This window comes from Cryptotermes secundus, unplaced genomic scaffold (assembly GCF_002891405.2).
Source record: "Cryptotermes secundus unplaced genomic scaffold, Csec_1.0 scaffold2130, whole genome shotgun sequence".
Classification (NCBI taxonomy): domain Eukaryota; kingdom Metazoa; phylum Arthropoda; class Insecta; order Blattodea; family Kalotermitidae; genus Cryptotermes; species Cryptotermes secundus.
Genome location: NW_019727451.1, coordinates 17,314 through 37,029, shown reverse-complemented (window position 1 = coordinate 37,029; position 19,716 = coordinate 17,314). Strand labels below are relative to the sequence as shown.

General features: G+C 40.1%; 1 protein-coding gene across 2 annotated transcripts in view; it reads left to right on the top strand.

Annotated features, from left to right (window-relative positions):
* Window positions 1-19,716, top strand: part of LOC111864897 (mitochondrial tRNA-specific 2-thiouridylase 1) — a 49,269-nt gene that overhangs the window by 15,953 nt on the left and 13,600 nt on the right. For both annotated transcript variants that reach the window (XM_023852495.2, XM_023852494.2), the window contains exon 3: window positions 2,402-2,628. In XM_023852495.2, the coding sequence (XP_023708263.1) occupies window positions 2,402-2,628 (227 nt within the window). The remainder of the gene's footprint in view (window positions 1-2,401; window positions 2,629-19,716) is intronic.

Below are 19,716 nucleotides of genomic sequence, written 5' to 3'. Positions count from 1 at the left end.
AATTTCATAGGATGTGCAGGTGCTCTTGAAACGTGCGGCCAGTCATAATCACATCGTTCAGATACACAAGACATGACTCATGAGACTTCATAAAGTGGTCTCCATTAACCGCTCAAACGTCGCTGGAGCTTTAAAGAGGCCAGAGGGCATTACCGTGAACTCCCATAACACTTGACTGTTGAGAATACAGCCTTTTTGCTGTCTGGGCGCAGGTCCACATGCCAATAACTGCTTTTGAAGTCCAGAGTGGAGAACCATTTGGCTTCAGCCATCGTGTCCCGAATATCGTCTATCCCGGCCAGCGGGAAACAGTCTTCGTGATATCGTTCAATTCCCGTAATCTATGCAGAAGCGCAGGTCCCCGTCCTTCCGGACGAGGACGACGGGGGGTGACCTGCGGCTGTCTGACTCTTAAATAACTGTATGTCTTAGCATGTCCTGAATCATCTCACCGACATCTGCCTGTTTTACTAAGGGAAACCTGGAGATTGCGGCCCTCTCCAATATCTATATGGTGGTACACTGTCAGTCCGTCCATAGTCATCGTTTTTCATAGCAAAGATGTCTCCGTACTCGGTGAGCTGTTCTAAATCTTGGGATTCAGCGTCACCAAGGATTACCCTGGCTGTTGCAATCCAGTCCTGCAACTTCAGGTAGTCTCTTGAACCTGTGGTTGTTCAATATCGGGTGGGGTTACCAGTGTGACTAGCGACAGTATGCCCTGGGGGTCCTTTTATGAGCTTCTGTTCGCTACATGTAGCATTCAGGATCCTCAGTGGTACCTTTCGGCGGTCTCAGACCAGGGTCCTGGCTATGTTGAGTCCTTCAGTATCGCGGGTCTTCGGAATCGGTTCTGTAAAGCCATTACCCACTTCGAGGGTGCTCTCCAATTGAGCCATCACCACTCCGTTGCATTTTGCAGGTATCACCCCATCATTGGCCACAAACAGGCTAGAAGGCATGGGCCCAATGGCGATACCTCTTCCTCTGCAAGACATAGCATTTGGCACCCTAGGTTCTTGGATGCTTCATATGCGCCCAGGATGTCAAGCCCCAAGGTGAACTCCTATGTGATATTGCTGACAAGTACCCACATTTTCAGAGGGCGCCGCCCCAAGTTCGGTGAAGAAAACTTCCTTCAGGATGGGGGAGATTCGCCAGATACAGTCTGTAGCGTGTGGCGTTCATTCAGCTGTGTTTTGTGCCATGAAGCGGCGATGTCGGGCCTGGAGACAGTCAAGAGACATGATTTGTCACCGACCCAGCCTTGTGACTAGCCTAGGGTTGGCCCTTTCCTTGATGCCAGTCAGCGCTTGGTGGGGGGGTCTTATTGTTTATGTTGCTGTACCCACCTTTTCCGCCGGCACTCGCTCTTTACCCGCCAACTGGCCACCCCTCCTGTCCACCTCTTTGTTTTTCCTCAGGTTCCATTCCGATCTTGCCGGTTCCATTGTGTGACTCTGAAATCTTTCGTTCCTTTTTCCATGCTGTTTGTCATTTTTTGCCTACCTGCCATAGGGGCAGTTACCCTGGAAATGGCCTGGCTCCCCTGAATTTTCCAGTTCTTGCTGTTTGAAATGATCACGTCTTCCAGTGGAAAACTAAAAAGCAGTGAGAATATGACATTGTCATTATTCTGTGAACTGAAGATGCATCCGATCAGTATGTACTTGCACATTTTCTCACAAACAAACAAACAAACTCCGTGGCCTGTAGTCCGCAAGCGAACCATACTTACCAAGCAACTGCCGCTTGTTGGCGAAGTTAGTGCCAACTTTGTGGATAGAGGATGCCGTGTGGTCAGTGCAACGGATCCACATGGCCATTAATGTCGGTTTTCTAGACATTGTCTCACAAACATATTTTAATTGATCTCTCTATTGGGCATACCAAATTCATTTAAAATATACTGAACTTTTGTCATATCTGAATCATAGATTATCATGTGAATTTCAAGTAATTAATGTAATTATCCATATAATCCCATTTTTCCCTATAATTTGCATATGCCAAAGATAGCATTAGTTGACCTGTTATGACAGAATCTCCATCAGGGGTCATCAGAAATCTCAGTAATGAATGGTTTTAAATGTACCAGAAGGAAACGGGGTTTCGTAAATGTAAGAGTTCTTGGAAATTACTGGTCAGTTCTGTTTTCTGTTAATAATAAATAACTGCAAGAATAATTTCTTTGCATTGCTTTCGTAAAGCTTCATATTGTTATGAAATCACCCAGGTGATATCTGAAGGACACTCCTTTAAGATGGGGTAATGAAAGAACTTTCGTCTTAAGTCAGGTTTGCACTAAGACATTGAAGATTAATTCACATAGTATAATTTTACACTTTGCTTTAATTTAAATGTTACTACCAGCTACAGTATCCTTTTCTTTTCCTTTTAGGTGTTCATCTACTCAAACCAGCAGATCTGTTTAAGGATCAGACCTTCTTTCTAAGTCAAGTTTCTCAAATGCCGCTACAGAAGACAATGTTTCCTCTTGGGAACGTGACAAAAAGCCAAGTTAAAAGAATAGCTAGTGAATCTGGAATGGAGTATATTGTCAAGAAGAAGGAAAGCACAGGCATCTGTTTTATTGGCTCAAGAAATTTTAAAAAATTTATATCAGAGGTATGTACTATATGTAAAAAAAACTGCTGTAGCAAAGAATACATTGTTAAGTAAAAGGGTCACAACACCATGAATATAGTGCAGCTAGTGAAGAATATTGTAACGTGTTTCGTTACTGAGTACGCCATAGAGATGGTTAATTGGTTTATTTAACAATCTACAAGTAACGGCTACAATTAATTATAACACAGTTGCGGGTTTCCACACTTTACAAACCCTACAACCAAAGTCTTCACGTTTACAGTAGGGGAGCTATACAAATCTCCCTGAATTACACACTCCAAATATAACTGTACTACAGCACTCACTAAGTCTCGAAAGCACACAATAAGTCTTCCGCTCGCTGAATTCTTAGTTATCGCACATTTGCAGGCTGCTACCTTGAGAACTGTTGATAACATACTGACACTCGCTTGCTGCTCAGCTGGCTTTTATTCCGTTCGCTGTTGCTAGGGTCGCCTGTCACGTCACAGTAGGAAGCGGTGCCACGTCACCGTGTTTGCGTATAGCCTAGCAACACTGTTACCTCGCGCCGTCTTACGTCACCGCGGAGGGGGGGAGGGAGAGCTACGTTACCGCCACGTGCCGCTGGGGAGGTAGGGGTCCTCCATTGCACAACATGTCACACTGCTCCCTCCTTAAGGCTGTTCATCCCGAATAGCCTAACGGTGCATCCCTGTTCCTTTGCTTTGGAGGCTGTTCTTGCAGCATCTGTTCTCTGGCCGTTACAACCGCTCCCTTCTTAAGACCAACTCGTCTCGAGCGGTTTCCTTTCAGCTCGCCAGAAGATCCGGTTGTATTCCATTCATCCATCACTTTCATTCTTCCTTGGGAGGCCGGTACTTCTACACTACCGGTTCCTCCTCTGCTTGAAGTCTTTCCATTTTGGAGGGGGTCATCCCCTCCGCAAGGTCCAATCCTTGATCATTTCCTTCTTCAGAGGTTCCTTATGCCGACGTAACAGCTCTTGATGTGTTGTTTGCACTCGCTGACGTCGATGTTCCTTCTGGACTTCCCGCCACTTGCTGGCACGGGACCATGGCGCCAAGTCCTTTCTCCGGCATCCGAAGGTTCCCTGAGGAGTTTCCTTCTTGAAGTCATTTCTCCAACGTCGTGCCACTGTCGCGCGATGGGATATCTTCCTGCAGATGACAGCCAACTTCATCCGGGACGCATGATCTCCTCGGGTCCAAGATTTCCTGAAGATGTTTCTCCGGTGCCATGACACTCTTGCATAGCGGGACACCTTCCTGCTGGTTTTCTTCTGCCGAGTCACTTCCACATGGAGGCTTGTCCCTCTGCGGGCTACGGCCAACTTCTTCTGGGGCCCAGAACTTTCCCGTGTCGGATTCTTCATAATTCGTCACTTTCGGTTCCTACGCCTTTTCTTCTTCGGTTCTCCGACCGGCATTACTTCGGTGCCTTCTGCAGGTACCTTTCGTAGTTCTGCCACCTCAGGTTTCATGTGCACTGAGTCCGGCTTGTCATCTGGACGTGCCTCCAATTCTCGGCAGGCCATCGTCACTCCGACCGGTATCACTATGGGGACCTCCTCTTGTTGTGCCGCCGCAGGTTTCGTGTCCCCTGGGCAGGCCACCGTCTCCTTTTGAGTAATCGACATCAATTCATCTTCAGGTTCACTGACTGGTATCACTGCGACGTAGTCTACAGGGACCTCTTCTTGTTCTGCCATCCTTGTTCTGATTGCTTCAATTTTATGTTGGAGTGTCTCATCCAACTCTGACGGCATAGATCGCATTTTGGCCTTGAGTTCTTCCTTGTTGGTTTCGATTTTCTCTCGCAGATTTTCTTGGCCCACTCTCCTCTCCTCTCGGTTGGCCTCCATAATGGCCAGTAACTCATTATGGCCGGTTTTCATTTTGGCCTCCGTCTTTTCTTGGTAGGATTTCATGTTGGTGCCCATCCGTGCCAGCATTTCTTCTTTGTCAGTTTTTCTATCAGCCATCACCTTTTCTTGGTAGGCATCTAGTTTGGCCATTAAAACTTCATTATCTTTCCTCCTACTTTCCTCCATCTCTTCCCTCTCTTTCCTCCTCTCTTCCTTCTCTTTCCTCCTCTCTTCCTCCCTATCGGCTTTTTGTCTGGCCGCCATTTGCTCCTGGGCGAACAACAGACGTTCCATCACTTTTTCCATGTCCATGTTGTAGCAGTAAACCACTCGATGCACAATAATTCAATTATTTGTCACGTGTGTAAGTTCGTAACCACTTCTGACACTAGTGTAACGTGTTTTGTTACTGAATACGCCATAGAGATGGTTAATTGGTTTATTTAACAATCTACAAATAACCCAAGTGCCAGTGATTTTCTTGTACTTCTGTTGTGATAGTAGCTCTAGCATTATTTATTTATTATGTAGCATGCTTTCTCAATGAGATATGATGCTTACACACATTTCACTTCAAATTTACCTAATATATCATTTTTATGAGATTCAGTAACAGAAACTACATCACAGAAAGAAATATTCTCATAATATAAAACCAAAAGTAAAGAAACGTAGATGAAACCTTAGCCGAATTTAGTAAACAGCAATCCAGTATAAAATTCACCATCTAAAGAGAACATCATAACTCCATTGATTTCCTGGATCTAACAGTACCACATAAGAAAACAGAAATAATTTGCAGTATGTAGAAAACATAGCGAATTACTCCTGCCATCCATATGAACATGACATATGAAGTATTCACTATCTAATGAATAGAGTGTGCACATACCTAGTAACAAAAAAAAAAAGCAAAGGAAAAGGAACTAAACATCATAAAAGACACACTACATAACAATAAATATAATATAAACCTAGGCAGGAGACACTCCAACGAACATAAACATAACAAAAACACCGATCCACAACATCAGAAACCAAATGGGCCACTTTGACATACAGCTGTAAAGCAACAAAGAAAATTACAAAACTCTTTTAACACGTAAAAGTAGCATTCCAAACACGAAACATGATACAAAACCTAGTAAAATAATATTCACAAATAGGCAGATATATAAAAAGTGGTATTTACCAGATAAAATGCATCAATTTCCTGCAAAAATATGTAGGGCAGACGGGCCGAACATTTAGCACCAGATATAAAGTATATATGCTGTTCACAGTAGCTGAATGGTCAGTCATGCACTGTCTTCGCTACCTTGGAAGCTGGGATCGTGGGTTCAAATCCCACTCAGTGCATAAATGTTCAGTGTTTGTGTGTGCTTTTTTCTGTGTTTGTGTACAGGTAGCGGCCTTGCGACGAGCTGACCACCCGCCCAAGGAGTCCTACTGAATATCTAAGATCTAATAAACCGAAGTGAAATGGATAGTTTCATGGAGGTAGGCCAAGGCCCAAATTGGGGCTGTAACGCCAAAGGAAAAAAGGTAAACAATATATACAGGCAGTTAGGAATAAGAATGGTAATGCAGGATGTTTGAACCACATACTGACAATAGGACCCACATATGGGAATAGAGCCGACATAATGAACATCACAAAAACAGAAAGAAAGAAAGAAAGAAAGAACCCAAATACAAAGTGTGACAATTTAATTCCCGGAATGGCCGCAGCATGTCCTGGGGTGTTGAGTCAGAAAAACTCGTGTACCCAAACACGTTTGGATGTGTTCCAACTTGCGTTTACATAAGCCACAGACCAACTGAGTCGTACCTTCCCACCCAGCAAAGCAAATAGTACGTGTCTATGGTTTACTGTTGGGAGAAGAATGAGTGACAAGAATCTGGAGCAGCAGATAAATATCAAGTTTTGTGTGAAGATTTGTAAAAGTGCTAGTGAAATGTTAGCTGTATTAACAGTGGCTTATGGTGAATTCACTATGAAGAAATCACACGTTTTTTAATGGCATAGGCAGTTGACTGAAGGGCGAGAAGGTGTGCAAGATGACCTAAGAAGTGAGCAGCAAAAGCACAAAGGACAGATGCAAACGTGGGCAGAGTGCAAACCTTGGTGCACTCAGATCGAAGATTAGGTGTGAGATTAATAGCCAAAGAATTTAACCTTTATGGGATGGGCCATTTAAATTCCGGTACTGGCAGCGGGACAGAGTTAATTTAAATGCCCACCATTATAGAGTAATAAAAATAGTAATCATGTTACTCAAAATGCTGTGATTTCTACAATTTTTATGATGAACGAAATAAACGCTACTTTTATCTAGAAAGTATATAGGATCAGATACTGTAATTTACAGATTTTAGAATCTGTAAAAATTGTTACATTGATCCCAAAAAGAATTTTTCCCCAATTTTGAGCGTCTGTCTACAAAAATGCGTAAAGCTTCTGCACAAAACCTTCCTGCAGTATAAATGCATGCTGCTGACTCACGGTCTGGCTATGTGTTATCTGGAGGAGAGAGAATGTTTGTTTTCACTGCACATTCTCCAGTCAGTGGGCTTCTTGTATACACAGTGTGGGCCAGTTCTTATCCTACATTGCCTTATGAAACTCTGTTTAGTCATGTATGTCGGACTATCCACACAGAGGCAGTTCTTGGAATATCACCTCATACCACTTGCTTCCACTCCCTTCAGAATAAACTTTAAGGCCTTCTGAATGGTGTGATTTATGAGAGGCCTCTCAATTTCGACTTCTTCAATGCGAAATGGGGCCATGGTGCATAGTTGAAATTGCGATGTTTTATAAGCGTTATGAATAGAGGATACCACTTGCCATCACTGGCTTGCTTCCTGCTAATATGAGACTAACATTGCGTGTGCGTGCTTCGCGTGGAAAACAGAGTTAATTATGGACAAAGTGCATGAATTGCGACGTCGGACTCTGCATTCAGTGACATGCAACATTCAGTTAGATGATGCAGGAGGGAAGACAGTCTACTTATAAAGCTAGTGTCCAAAAATAATGAAAGTAGAACAAGAATTTCTATCTTAAAATTAGATTTTAAAACACTGTGCGCACGCGTGGACTGCGCATATCCATATGGTGTCTTTCGGCCACTCAGCTTTACTTTAAAGGTCCCCATACGGTGTCCTTCGGCTCATAAAGGTTAATATGAATAAGGAAACAGTGCAACAGATTATTATGGCTGATTTGGGAATGAGAAAAATTTCCCCAAAGATGGTGCCTCCAGATGACCAGAAACAACATCAGATTCACATTTCTTCTGATCTTTTGCACAGTGCAGGGATGTTTGATAGAGTCATTACCAGTGATGAAACATGTTGTTTTACACACACATTATAGGAAACAGAATCCAACCCAGATTTCACTATCTGGAACTCCAAGTGTAAGGGCTTGGATGCAGAAGCTGGTCAACTTTTATTGATAATATTCATTACCAGGAGGGAGATAGTGACAGTGTACTGGTGTAGCCATTGTTGATAGTGGTCACAAGCAATGAATAGTAGGAGCAGACTGAGAAGACATACTGTTGTGTTAGAATACAATAATTTTTGTTTTCTGCTGAATTTTATTCGATTTTCTGCATAAAAAAAGTGACAAGTAATTGAGGTGCGGGTTTCAAGCAAAAATATTACTGTAGGGAGTCCATGTGCTTCTGACCGTGTACTCCGAAAATAGAACAAGTCGCCAAGGACTGGAGGTAGATGCAATGGAAGGAGAAATCAATGATGAAGCTGGGGAAGAAGTGTTGATGGAAGACATGGACAATGCAAAATCAAAGAATAAGGTTGTCAAACCAAAGAAGAGGGTTGCAGGAAAAACAGGACCTGAATTATCCTTGGAAGAGGAACCGATGACCCAGTTTCGCACTGTGAGAAGCCATAAAAACAAAGAAATCAGAAACCAGTGATGTAAAACAGAATACTGATAGAGATAGAGTAGATAGAGATAACTGATAGAGTTAGAATTCTATGGAATAAGAGGAATATTCCTCAAACTAATGAAATCTTACTTGGAAGGTAGACACCAAAAAGTGGTCCTAGATAATAATTCCCCTGAGGCAAGTTCAAACTGGGGAGAAATAAAGCACGGTGTCCCCCAGGGTTCAATACTTGGACCATTGCTTTTCTTGCTTTATGTGAATGACTTACCAAAGATAGGTAATAATAAGGCTGAAATGGTTCTTTATGCGGATGATACTAGTATAATTGTTAAGAGTCTCAACCTAACAGATTTTACTAATTGTGCTAACAAAATTCTTCAAGATATGAAAAACTGGTTTACTACAAATTTGTTATCCCTGAATGAGGATAAAACACAGTACATGCAATTTGTAACCAAAAGAAGCTCCCTAATAGACTTACATGTAATGTAGGAGAGTAGAGAAATAGCAAATACTAGTAATGTAAAGTTTCTTGGATTGACATTAGATAGCACTTTTTCTTGGAAAAACCATATAGATGCAATTATTCCTAAATTAAGCTCAGCCTGCTTTGCAGTTAGAGCTATTAAGCCATTCCTGTCCCTCGAATCGCTTAAGTCAGTATATTTCTCATACTTCCATTCCATAATGACCTATGGATTGATATTTTGGGGGAACTGTTATTATAGTAACACAATATTTAAACTCCAAAAGAGAATTATTAGAATTATGGTAGGGATTGGAAATAGGAAATCGTGTAGAGAATACTTTAAAAAACTAAATATATTACCTTTACAATCACAATATATATATTTACTTTTGATATTTGTGATTAAGAACAGTGAACACTTTAAAAGAAACTCCCAGAGGCATAATAGAGACATTAGGAACAGTCTCGATATGCATTACCCACGGTCTCATCTGTCACTGTACCAAAAAGGCTTACATTATACAGGGATTAAGGTTTTTAATAGACTGCCTGCTCCTATAAAACTATTGTCAAATGATATAAAACAATTTAAAAGCGCATTGAGGGAATTTCTGTATCTTTATTCCTTTTATTCACTAGAGGAATATTTTAATATAATACAATAATATACTTTATAATTTTATTTTGATTTTATATTCATAATGTTTATATTTTTGATACTATTATATTTATATCTTGATTTTAGCATACTGTGCAGAAATGTGATAAATCCATTATATGTTTAGGCTATTCTTATTTTATTGCTGACAAAGCTCTGTATAGTAACTGTTTTTTCTTTTATAATTATCTTTGACATGTTCTACATCCTGTGGCATGTTTGTCAATAACGATTTATGGAACAAATAAAAAAGTGAAAATGAAAGTGAAAGACCAGAATTGAAAGAAGTCATGGAATAATAACCAAGCCAAGGAGAGGATGTAACAAGGGTCAATTGAACAGGTAGATTCTGAAGCACAGAATCTGGTTAATTAAAGAACAAATAATGGAAAGGAAGAAGTGGGAGAAGGTTTCAAGAGCAACAGAAATGGAAAATCGAATGGCTGACATTTTAAAATATACAAAAAAGGGCCATTCAGTATCCACTTGAAGTCAAGAAGGGTGAGGAAAGAGGTAAAGAAGTGGGGATAATTTGATGTCTTCAATATTATGGCTGAATCCAAGATCAGTTTCCAATCTATTGGGAAATATGCTCAGTTTATGTGAGAAATGACCTTCTCAGAAAGAATGGAAGCAAATAAAGTTTTGGACGGCCCCATAATCCAAAATGAAGGGCTAACTGCATATGTTTGGAGATATATGGTTATTAAAAAGAGAGTTGTTAAAGATTTTCCTGAAGATATGGAGTTACAAAATTGACACAACAGGTTAACTCAGATAATCAGAACAAACACCCCGTACCTTTCCAAGTCACTGACACAGTCAGACTTAAGTTTGCAGTCAAAGAGACAAACGAAGAAACCAAGGAAGAAAGATGGGTGTGGAAATAGTTGAGTGCAGTATGTTTGACATTTCGAACCAAAGAATCATGTATATTTTTGCAAAGTAAAAATTGCAGTTTCTGCTTTTCTTACAGCTGTATGACAATGTTATAAATGTGGGAAATTTGGCCACATTAGTAAATTTTGTACAAAGTAGAAACAACTCTTTTCATGCGGAAAAGCAAAACATGAAGGGTCTTGTATTAAAAAATGCCTGAATTGTAACGATAACCACAGAGCAAACAGCGAGCGATTTCCAGTAGTTAAAAAGCAGAAGGAAATCAACCAAATAATGGCTCATAGAAATGTTGGATTTTTGGAAGCACGGATAATTGCAGAAAAATGATCAACCCTGGCGGTGGAACCCTGCTTTCTCTTCAGGTGCTGAAATCCCCTGAGAGTGCACTGAACCTAATATGAGGAACTTCCTCCTTCTCAAACTCCTAGGAAGACAAAGGGAGTGGAATAATATTGAGACAATTGAAAACAAAGCCCTGAGCCAACTGATCGAATGGCACCCTGGGAGAAGGCAAAGGAAGGTGACCATGGATAACAGCAGGATTCAAATATCTGAACAAAGGTCAAGCAATGTAGAGCAAAGATACAGTTCAAAAGACCAGACAGTGTTAGAGAAATCTTTAGACTAGTTGGAGTCCATTCAGATAGTGGATGAAGTCAAGATGTATTGGTGACGATAATCAACATAGTGTTACACTCTGGGGATGCTAAAACAGTGGTAAGAGACACATGGAAAGCCATCAAGCTTCATGAACAACATTACAACAAAATTCAGCGGGTATCAATCAATTAAGATTGTTCAATGGAGCTGTAGAAGCCTTAGAAGCTAGCTCCCCAAATTCCAACAAAGGAGTCAAGACATATATGTCATAATGCCATCAGAGACCTGGCTTGACAAAGCAGTATGTGTATACCTGAAAGGGTATGATGTGAGAAAAGAAGGAATGAAAAGGCAGGTTGTTATAAATAACAAACTGAAATATTCACGTAAAAATGGTCTGTTTGATGATGATGGCAAAATAGAAGCATGTGCAATTGAACTATATATTGCTCAAGATAAAATAATAATTGTGTCTTGTTACAGACAACCACACATGACCATGGAGCTGATGGTATGAGAAAAATTCTTTGACAAATTCAGGCGTAAATTCTTGATTGGCAGAGACTTTAATGGGCACCATCATTTGTGGGGTAATTGGAAAAACTGTGCTACTGGTAGCAACCTGTTCCATTATATCACCGATTTGGAAACAAACATTACATTGCTACATGACGGCTCCCAGACATACATTTCTGACACCACAGGATCCATGACAGCCCTCGACCTAACTTTTGTGAACCAAAGATCAGCACTGTTATATACCTTGAAGGTTGAAACAGACCCTTGGAATAGCGACCATTTTGCAATTTGCATCAAGTACAACGGCATAATAGGACCAAGAAAAGGCAGCAAAAATGCTTGTAGGCTGCATAATAATTACAATGAATGGACAACCTTTATGGGAAGAGTTAAAGAAAGCATCTTAGAAGTAAAAACGCGCAACAGATGGAACAGAGAGAGGGATGTAAAGGAAAAGTATGACAATTTTATGAAGATAATTAAAGGAAAATTAGAAGAGAACTCTCCTAAAAGAAAAAACAAAAACAACATCAGAAATGGAGGACAGGGAATAGTACGAAATGGAGAAAAACAACCACAGTGTGTATGGTGGAACAGAGAATGTAATAAGGTAATTAGAATCAGAAAAGCTAAATTGCTTAAATGGAAATACTGTAAAACTGAAGAGACATTTCTGGAATACAAAAGGGCGGTGATTATTGCAAAAAGTGGACTGAGAGAAATGAAACAGGAGCACTGGAAAATCTTTCTGCGAGGGAATAGATACATTCACGAATCCATCGTACATTTGGGATAGAACGAAAAGACTGAAATGTAGAGACAAGAAGAAAGAAGGGGAATGTGAATATAAAGAACTAGTAAAATTTGCCAAAATGACTTACGAAAATCTAGCTCTGAACCGACCCAAACACTGGCATTCGATCGCGTTAATCAGGATCCATTCCTGGACTCAGAATATACAATTAATGAACTAAACTTTGTGATTAAAAATCATTATCCAGTTGAGCCCAGGATGGAATGGAATGGGATGGATTACCTTATAATTTGCAATTTGCCAAATGAAGCTTAGAAATCCTGTTAGAAATTTAGGATGATGTTTTAAGAGCAAGAATGTTTCCAGACAACTGGAAAAAATGTAAAGTCTTCTTTATCCCTAGAAACGCCAAAATGAATGTAAGACCTAAGTCCTTGGCATAAGGTATAAGAACAAATGATAAACGTGTGCATATCCTGGTGGCTAGAAAAGAATAAAAGATTGTCAGAAACAGAATAAGGATTTTGGTGAAACAAGGGATGAACAGAAAATCTAGCAGTACTAATGACTGAAATAATGAAAGCGTTTAAAAATGGAAGACAATATCATCCCTATTCCTCAACATTAACTTTGATGATTATACTGAAGGCAGTAGGCTTTGTAGGAAATCTGTTAGCTTTCATTTTTAACCTGGTCACCTTGAGGGAACTGCAGGTGAACTGTGGCTGGCTAGATCTCAAAGACTGGACATACAAAGGCTAACCACAAGGTAGTGTTCTGAGTCCAACCTTATGCTTACATCATTAGGCAGGACTGAAATCCAAACTCAACCAGAACTGCAGAGTCCTTGAATAGGCAGACGGTATGACAGTTAACAGACATAGCAGAATTGGTGGATCAGAAGTGGAAAGGAGCATACAAAGTATTCAAGCTTATATAAAAGAAAGTGGCTTGGAGATAGCACCAAATAAATACCAGTTGTGTATCTTTGACGAAAAAGGGACAGCTAATGGAGAGTGGGAAATCGTGGTATAAGGAGAGGTGGCTTCTTCAGTCAAATCAATTAAATTTTTAGATCTGAACTTAAAATTTAATCTAGCCTAAGAGGACAGAATCATTGCAATAGTTACCAAATGTGAAAACCTGATGAAAATCGTGAAATGTGTGAGGTGGAGAGCTGACCCTGTAAATTTAATGATACTATGTAAGGCAATTATCAATCACCCAATGGTCGAGTTGTTGCAAGAATTATCATTTCTAGTCGATAATCCATGGAGAGGAGAAAACGAACAACCACTGATCAGCAGATATTACAAAGAGATAACTCCTCTCTTTCATCTAATCCAGTATGCCTTCAGCTACACATACAAAATCCTGTTCTACGAGGCCATGGTCATTTTTTGGTGGGGGAAAACAAATAAAGGAAGCAGAGAACCATAACGAGGAATATTTTTTTTATTCCATGAATAAATGAGAATCACTAAATGTTTCACCGTGGATGGCTCAAAAATGGAGAATAACATATTAGGATTCTCATTGATAGATGTGATTGTATTAGCTGGAAATCCAGGATAGCTAAGACAGTATCCAGATTCACAGCAGAAGCCTTAGCAATTCATGAAACACTAGAGATCATCAACAAAATAGACTCAGAACCAAATTTAATGATTTTCTCAGACTCGAAAAACATGCTGAAAGGAATTCATCTACAATGAACAACCCATCACACATTACTGAAATGCTGAAAGACAAAATAGAAAGACTGGAATCACAAAGGGAAAGAATTTTGTTGCATCTGGGGCCATTATGGAGTTGAAGTTAATGAGAGAGCTGGGTCGGAGGCAAAGCAATCAATCAGAGAAGGCAGAGATATTGAACTACTTTTACCAGTGGCAGATCTCAGAACACAGTGGAAAGAGAAGGGCAAAGAGGAGCTTCACAATTTCTGTGATAAAACAAAAAGGGACAGAGGAGAAAGCGACTTTGAAGAGTACTGCAGGAATGACTCATCTCTGTGGTTCCATGAGATAAAAATGAACCATCATTTCTTCAAATCAATAAACCATATGAGAGCAGACCACTCCAATCTGAAAACAAGCTTAATTAGATTTAACATAGTGTACATGGTTGAATGTGAATGTGGTAATGGGCTGCAAATGGAAGATTATATCATCTGAGATCGTGAACCTTATGAGGACCAAAGGGTAACAATAATGAACAGCAAGAGAGAATACCCAAAGTTGGTTACAGAATTCATAATGCTAGAGAAAAAAGATTTGTGCAGGGTGTCTGTTACTTCACATACAAAATTCCTATATTTATTTAAAATGAAGAAGTAGTATATGCATAAAATATTAATAGTTTTATGGCATGTAGACACATTTCCAGGCAACGCCCGAAATACTCACATGCAACAATAGAAAAGTTATTTCAAGAAGTGTTTTCTTTGTGGTCCGCGCCATGCCCATTGCTAGGCAATGGGTCACTAAACACATTCCCACAAAAGCAAACGCGCGGAACAGTATGACATCTATTGCTATCCAACTGCGCTTTGTCAACAATATAGGTTGTTTTCCATGGGGTGCATGCAGAGTTGTTATAAGAGTCAAGTTCCGAAGCTGACAGTTCACCCCCGTGTGGAGGCGGGGTCAAATACCTCCACCATTACCCTGTGAATCGTAGCAGGTGACAAAAGGGAAGTCTCAAATCTGATACAGTAAAATATGGTTGCATGTCCCAAGGGACTCGTACCCGAGAAAGACCATGCTGACAAGAGCCAGCAGCATATGCAAAAGACAGACCTGTCCTCTCGTCAGAGAGAGCGCCCCACAGAAATAAGACAGTAACTGTCAAATGGTAATAATTAATATCTGGTCATGAGCCCCAGGTTTGCCTCGACACCAAGACTTACTGACTGACTGACCGACCGTCAGTTGCAATGTGACTCTGACTTTGACTTGACATTTCAATTCAGTAGTTAGTTAAGTGTTCATCTGTGGAATGTTAAGCAGTGGACAACAGCATCTAAAGAATTTCTGTTGATAAGCTTTGTTACAAGAAAACGTCTAGCGACAACTTTGTAGAGGATTGGCCACTGTTGAGATCTGTTACCAAGCAACGACTAGTAAAAGCAGACTTAGATGAATTAGTGTGCAGTGATTTGTAGTGTGGAAATCAGCAACAGGGTAATAATTATTTGTAGTTATGACCTATGAAGTGTCAGTAAATCTATTCACCAATCAAAACCCTGTCAGTAGTCACTAATACATGTGACAGTATACTCTTAGGGTAAAGAGATGCATTAAAATATCATGGGGTGACTCCTATGATAGAATGTGCTACAGAGTGCTGGATGGACACTGTCTTGGCCATTGTTGTATATACATTTTTTTTTCAAATAACATTTTCATTTCATGCATCCTGTTGTGTTATAATATACAATTTATTTATTAAAACCGTCACAACACAACTATATTAAGGTCAGTGCCAAGTTTGGTTCTGCTACATATTTCGGCTATTAAAAGCCATCATCAGGCAAATACATGGATAACATGTATACACCACTGAACTGCAGTACTACGAGGAGCGTTCCGTATATAATGCCTCCTATTTTCTTTTTAATGAAAACTACAACATATACAGAAAGCATAATAACTCAGATAATAGCGTAAGATTTCAGCTACTTACAGTTATTTTTCCACATAATCACCACCATTCTTTATGCACTTTTGCCAGCGATGAACGAGAGCCTGTATGCCATGCCCATAAAAGTCTGTGCCAGCAGAGGCTAGCTACTTTCTTACAGCTGCAATGACAGCATCATTGTCTGGAAAATGTTGCCCACGTAGTCCATCTTTCATAGGCCCAAAGATATGGAAGTCTAAAGGTGCTAAACTGGGGCTATAAGGTGGATGTGGTAGGACAGTCCAGCCAAACTTTGGAATGTGCGCAGTGGTTGCCATACTGGTATGGGGTCTAGCGTTATCGTGTTGCAAGTGAAAGGTTATCTGCTTCTCTGGCCTGACTCAGGAAATGCCGGCTTTCAGCTTAGTCAGTGTCATCTTGTAGCATTCAGAATTGACCGTCTCACCAGGCTCCAGGAAGTCCAAGAAAATCACACCCCGCCTATCCCAAAAGACCATGCACATCACTTTTCTTGCTGATGGCTGTGTCTTGAACTTTTTTTTTCTTGGGGAATCCAGATGTTGCCACTTCATGGACTGTCTTTTAAATTCCGGCTTGTAGTGGTGACACCATGTCTCATCTCTGGTGACAATGCTGTTCAGAAACTTGTCACCTTCAGCCTCAAACTGGTGTAACAGGTCCTGACAGACTTCCATTCGATGAGTTTTGTGGTCCTGTGTAAGCATCCACGGGACCCACCTGGAACAAACTTTGCGATAATCCAGCTTCCCCAACATAGTTTCCAATGCATTACCGCTGATATTAAGCCATGCACACAGTTCCCTGATCGTTATCTGCTGATCTGTATGGATGAGTTCCTCATTGTGAGGAGTGGCAGCTGAGCAGGGATGCCCAGGGCGTGGTTTGTCATGCACTTCTCTTTCGCCACTGTTGAAACACACTACCCACTGCCACGCTATGCTGACATCCACTGTATTGTCTCCGTATATCTTTAGCAAGGGTAGATGGATGTCGATGGGTGCAATTTGTTTGGCAGTGAGAAATTCAAAAACACATCTCTGTTTCATACACACTTGTGTGTCAGACGCCATTTTGGTAGACTGCTCAGCTGTCAGTATCTGTCGCACGACAACCAAACTAACTGTACGTTGGCGGGAAAGTTCAACCTTTACTACAACACCACCAACATCCAGCTGAGATGTTACATATTAAGTAGGGACCGGATTTTTATGCCCTAATAATCCCTTAAATATGTATGCATTTATGCATGAAAAACTTCGGAAATATGCACTAAAATATGCACATACAAATTTATACCAAATATTAAAATTAATTTTACATTATTTTAAGACCAACAAATCAATATTTAAGTTCATTTTATTTAATCACTGAATGATTCACTTGCAATAAAAAGCTATACTTAAATACAAATCATGCAACAAAGCAAACATATTTCATTACAAATTTAAAAAACCAATGGTACTCACATTTAGCTCTCCGAACTTTCAACTTCTCTTCTGTTGCTGTTCACAGTTACTAAATGTTCTAGGTTTTCCATAGTTAGTCGCCTCCTGTTGTCTTGTAAGATGTCCTTATAGCGGGAAAAACTTCTTTCGACCTCACAGGAACTTAGGGATGCATGTACAAAAGCCGCTATTTGCTCCGCTGTTAGTGATTTTTTACTTGACAGTTCAGTATGTTTACCGGCTAAAATTTCTTCAATTTCATAAATTTGTTCATATCCTGGATTTTTTGAAAGAATGCTGTGTACTTTTTCCTTTACTATTTCACCAACTCTTCCAGGAACCGAATTCAATTTGGAAACAATGGTTTTGAACACACTTAACAACTGATACAATGGAGTATTGCTATTGCTTGCCTCCAGTGAGGAAATAAATGGCAGCTGGAAGACGAGAGAAGTGAGCAGATATATAGAAATGATTAGTTTCTAGTTCTGCGTTTTTTAGTACATCTTGGGCAATTTGAATTGATGCTGCACTTTTGGGATCAAATGTATTCACGACATTCCAAACTGTTTCTAAATGTTCGGTATAATAATTCGCTGCACACAGCCACATGCCCCAGTGCGTTAAAATTGGTTCTGGTGGAAGTGGAACGCTCTGTGCTACTGCTTTAAAGGCTTCTTTTCTGTATGGCGCTTTAACAAATACCTTCTTGACAGAAGACACAAACTTGTCAACAAGTGGAAAAGTTGCACGAATTGTTTCTGCAACACAGTGCAACCCATGGGCAAGGCAAGTCAAGTCAAGTCAAACGTGTCAAATTTGCAAATATAACTTTAAGAGCAGTACCGGCTTTCATCATATAACTTGCAGCATCAGTCACAAAGAGCAATACGCGCTCATACTGAATGCCATTTGGCCATAGTAAATTCATGGAATTGATAAGAAATTCGGAAACTGCGGAGCTATTTGTGGTTTGAAATTGCTCTACCGCAGAAGATATGGGGTAGATTGTTCATTCTTATTAAGGGGTCCAGCTATACAATTCGCGATAAACCATCCCTCACAATCTTATGTTTCGTCTATTGATATGCGCATAAAATTATCTTGAATCTTATCTCTAATGCTTTCAATTGTAAGACTGTAACACTGCTTCATGTAATTTTTGCGCACAGTAGATTCATCCGGCACTTTGCACTGTGTATACTTCTCTATGAAGTTTCTCAGAGTAGGATTGGTTAGTTTCCACAGCGGAATATCTGCCGCTAAAAAGGCTTCGCTTAAATCAAAGGAAAACTCTGAGAAACTATTATTAGAAAATTCACTAAGCAATTTTTGAACAGGAGCACTTTTCGTGGATTTAATTTTAATATTCTCTTTGTGTATATTAGCATTAAAATGGTGAAGCACTTGAAAGCGTTTTTCACAACCGTTTTCTCGCATGCTCGGCAATAAAGAATTTCGTTATCCGTACTTATCATCTCTCCTTCAAACTCCAGCTGATACAGCTGTAATTTAGTTTTCTGACTTACTTTCACTTTCGGCATGACTACAGAAAACTAAACAATCTTAACTACAGACTAGTCACCACTAATGTGAATGAAGAAGCGTAACGAACCTCATGGAGACTTTGGAAATAAATAAGTGAAGTCCCTTATTGGGTGAATAGTATTACGTTGATAGCGGCTACATGTGAACGCTTCTGACTAATCTCTTCATGGCCACTTTGATGGTACACAGATGAGGCAAATTACGAGTAGAGTGATCGGGGAAGTCCCATCCTGGGTATTGCATCAGAAACATGAATCATGATGAAATGTTGAGTCAAATATGCAAAATATTTTAATACGGAAAAGAAACATTGTATACGCACGACCATGATTCAAAATTTGAACATAAAATTAAAAAATATATATGATAAACATTTTAAAAAGGAAATATACAGTATACAAGGTGGTTCAAATATGAACGGGACTGATTTTTTTTGTAAACAAGCCGCACTTCACAGCAGCTGTGTGACCTTGTGAGAGTGAAGCCACAACCTTCACCCTCCCTCCTGTTAGGGTTAGAACCTGTTCAGTCCTGTCTGGAAGTTACTAGAGTGATGAGAGAACAGAAGCTACCACGGAGCGTGGAACAATGCATTGTGATCAAATTCCTTGTTGGAGAAAACGTCCAGTCCACTGAAATTCACCACAGACTCCAACAACAGTATGGGGAAGAGTGTCTCTCACAGACCCATGTGTTTGAGTGGTGTAAGTGCTTCAGAGAGGGCAGAGAGCGCATGGAGAATGAACCGCATGATTGT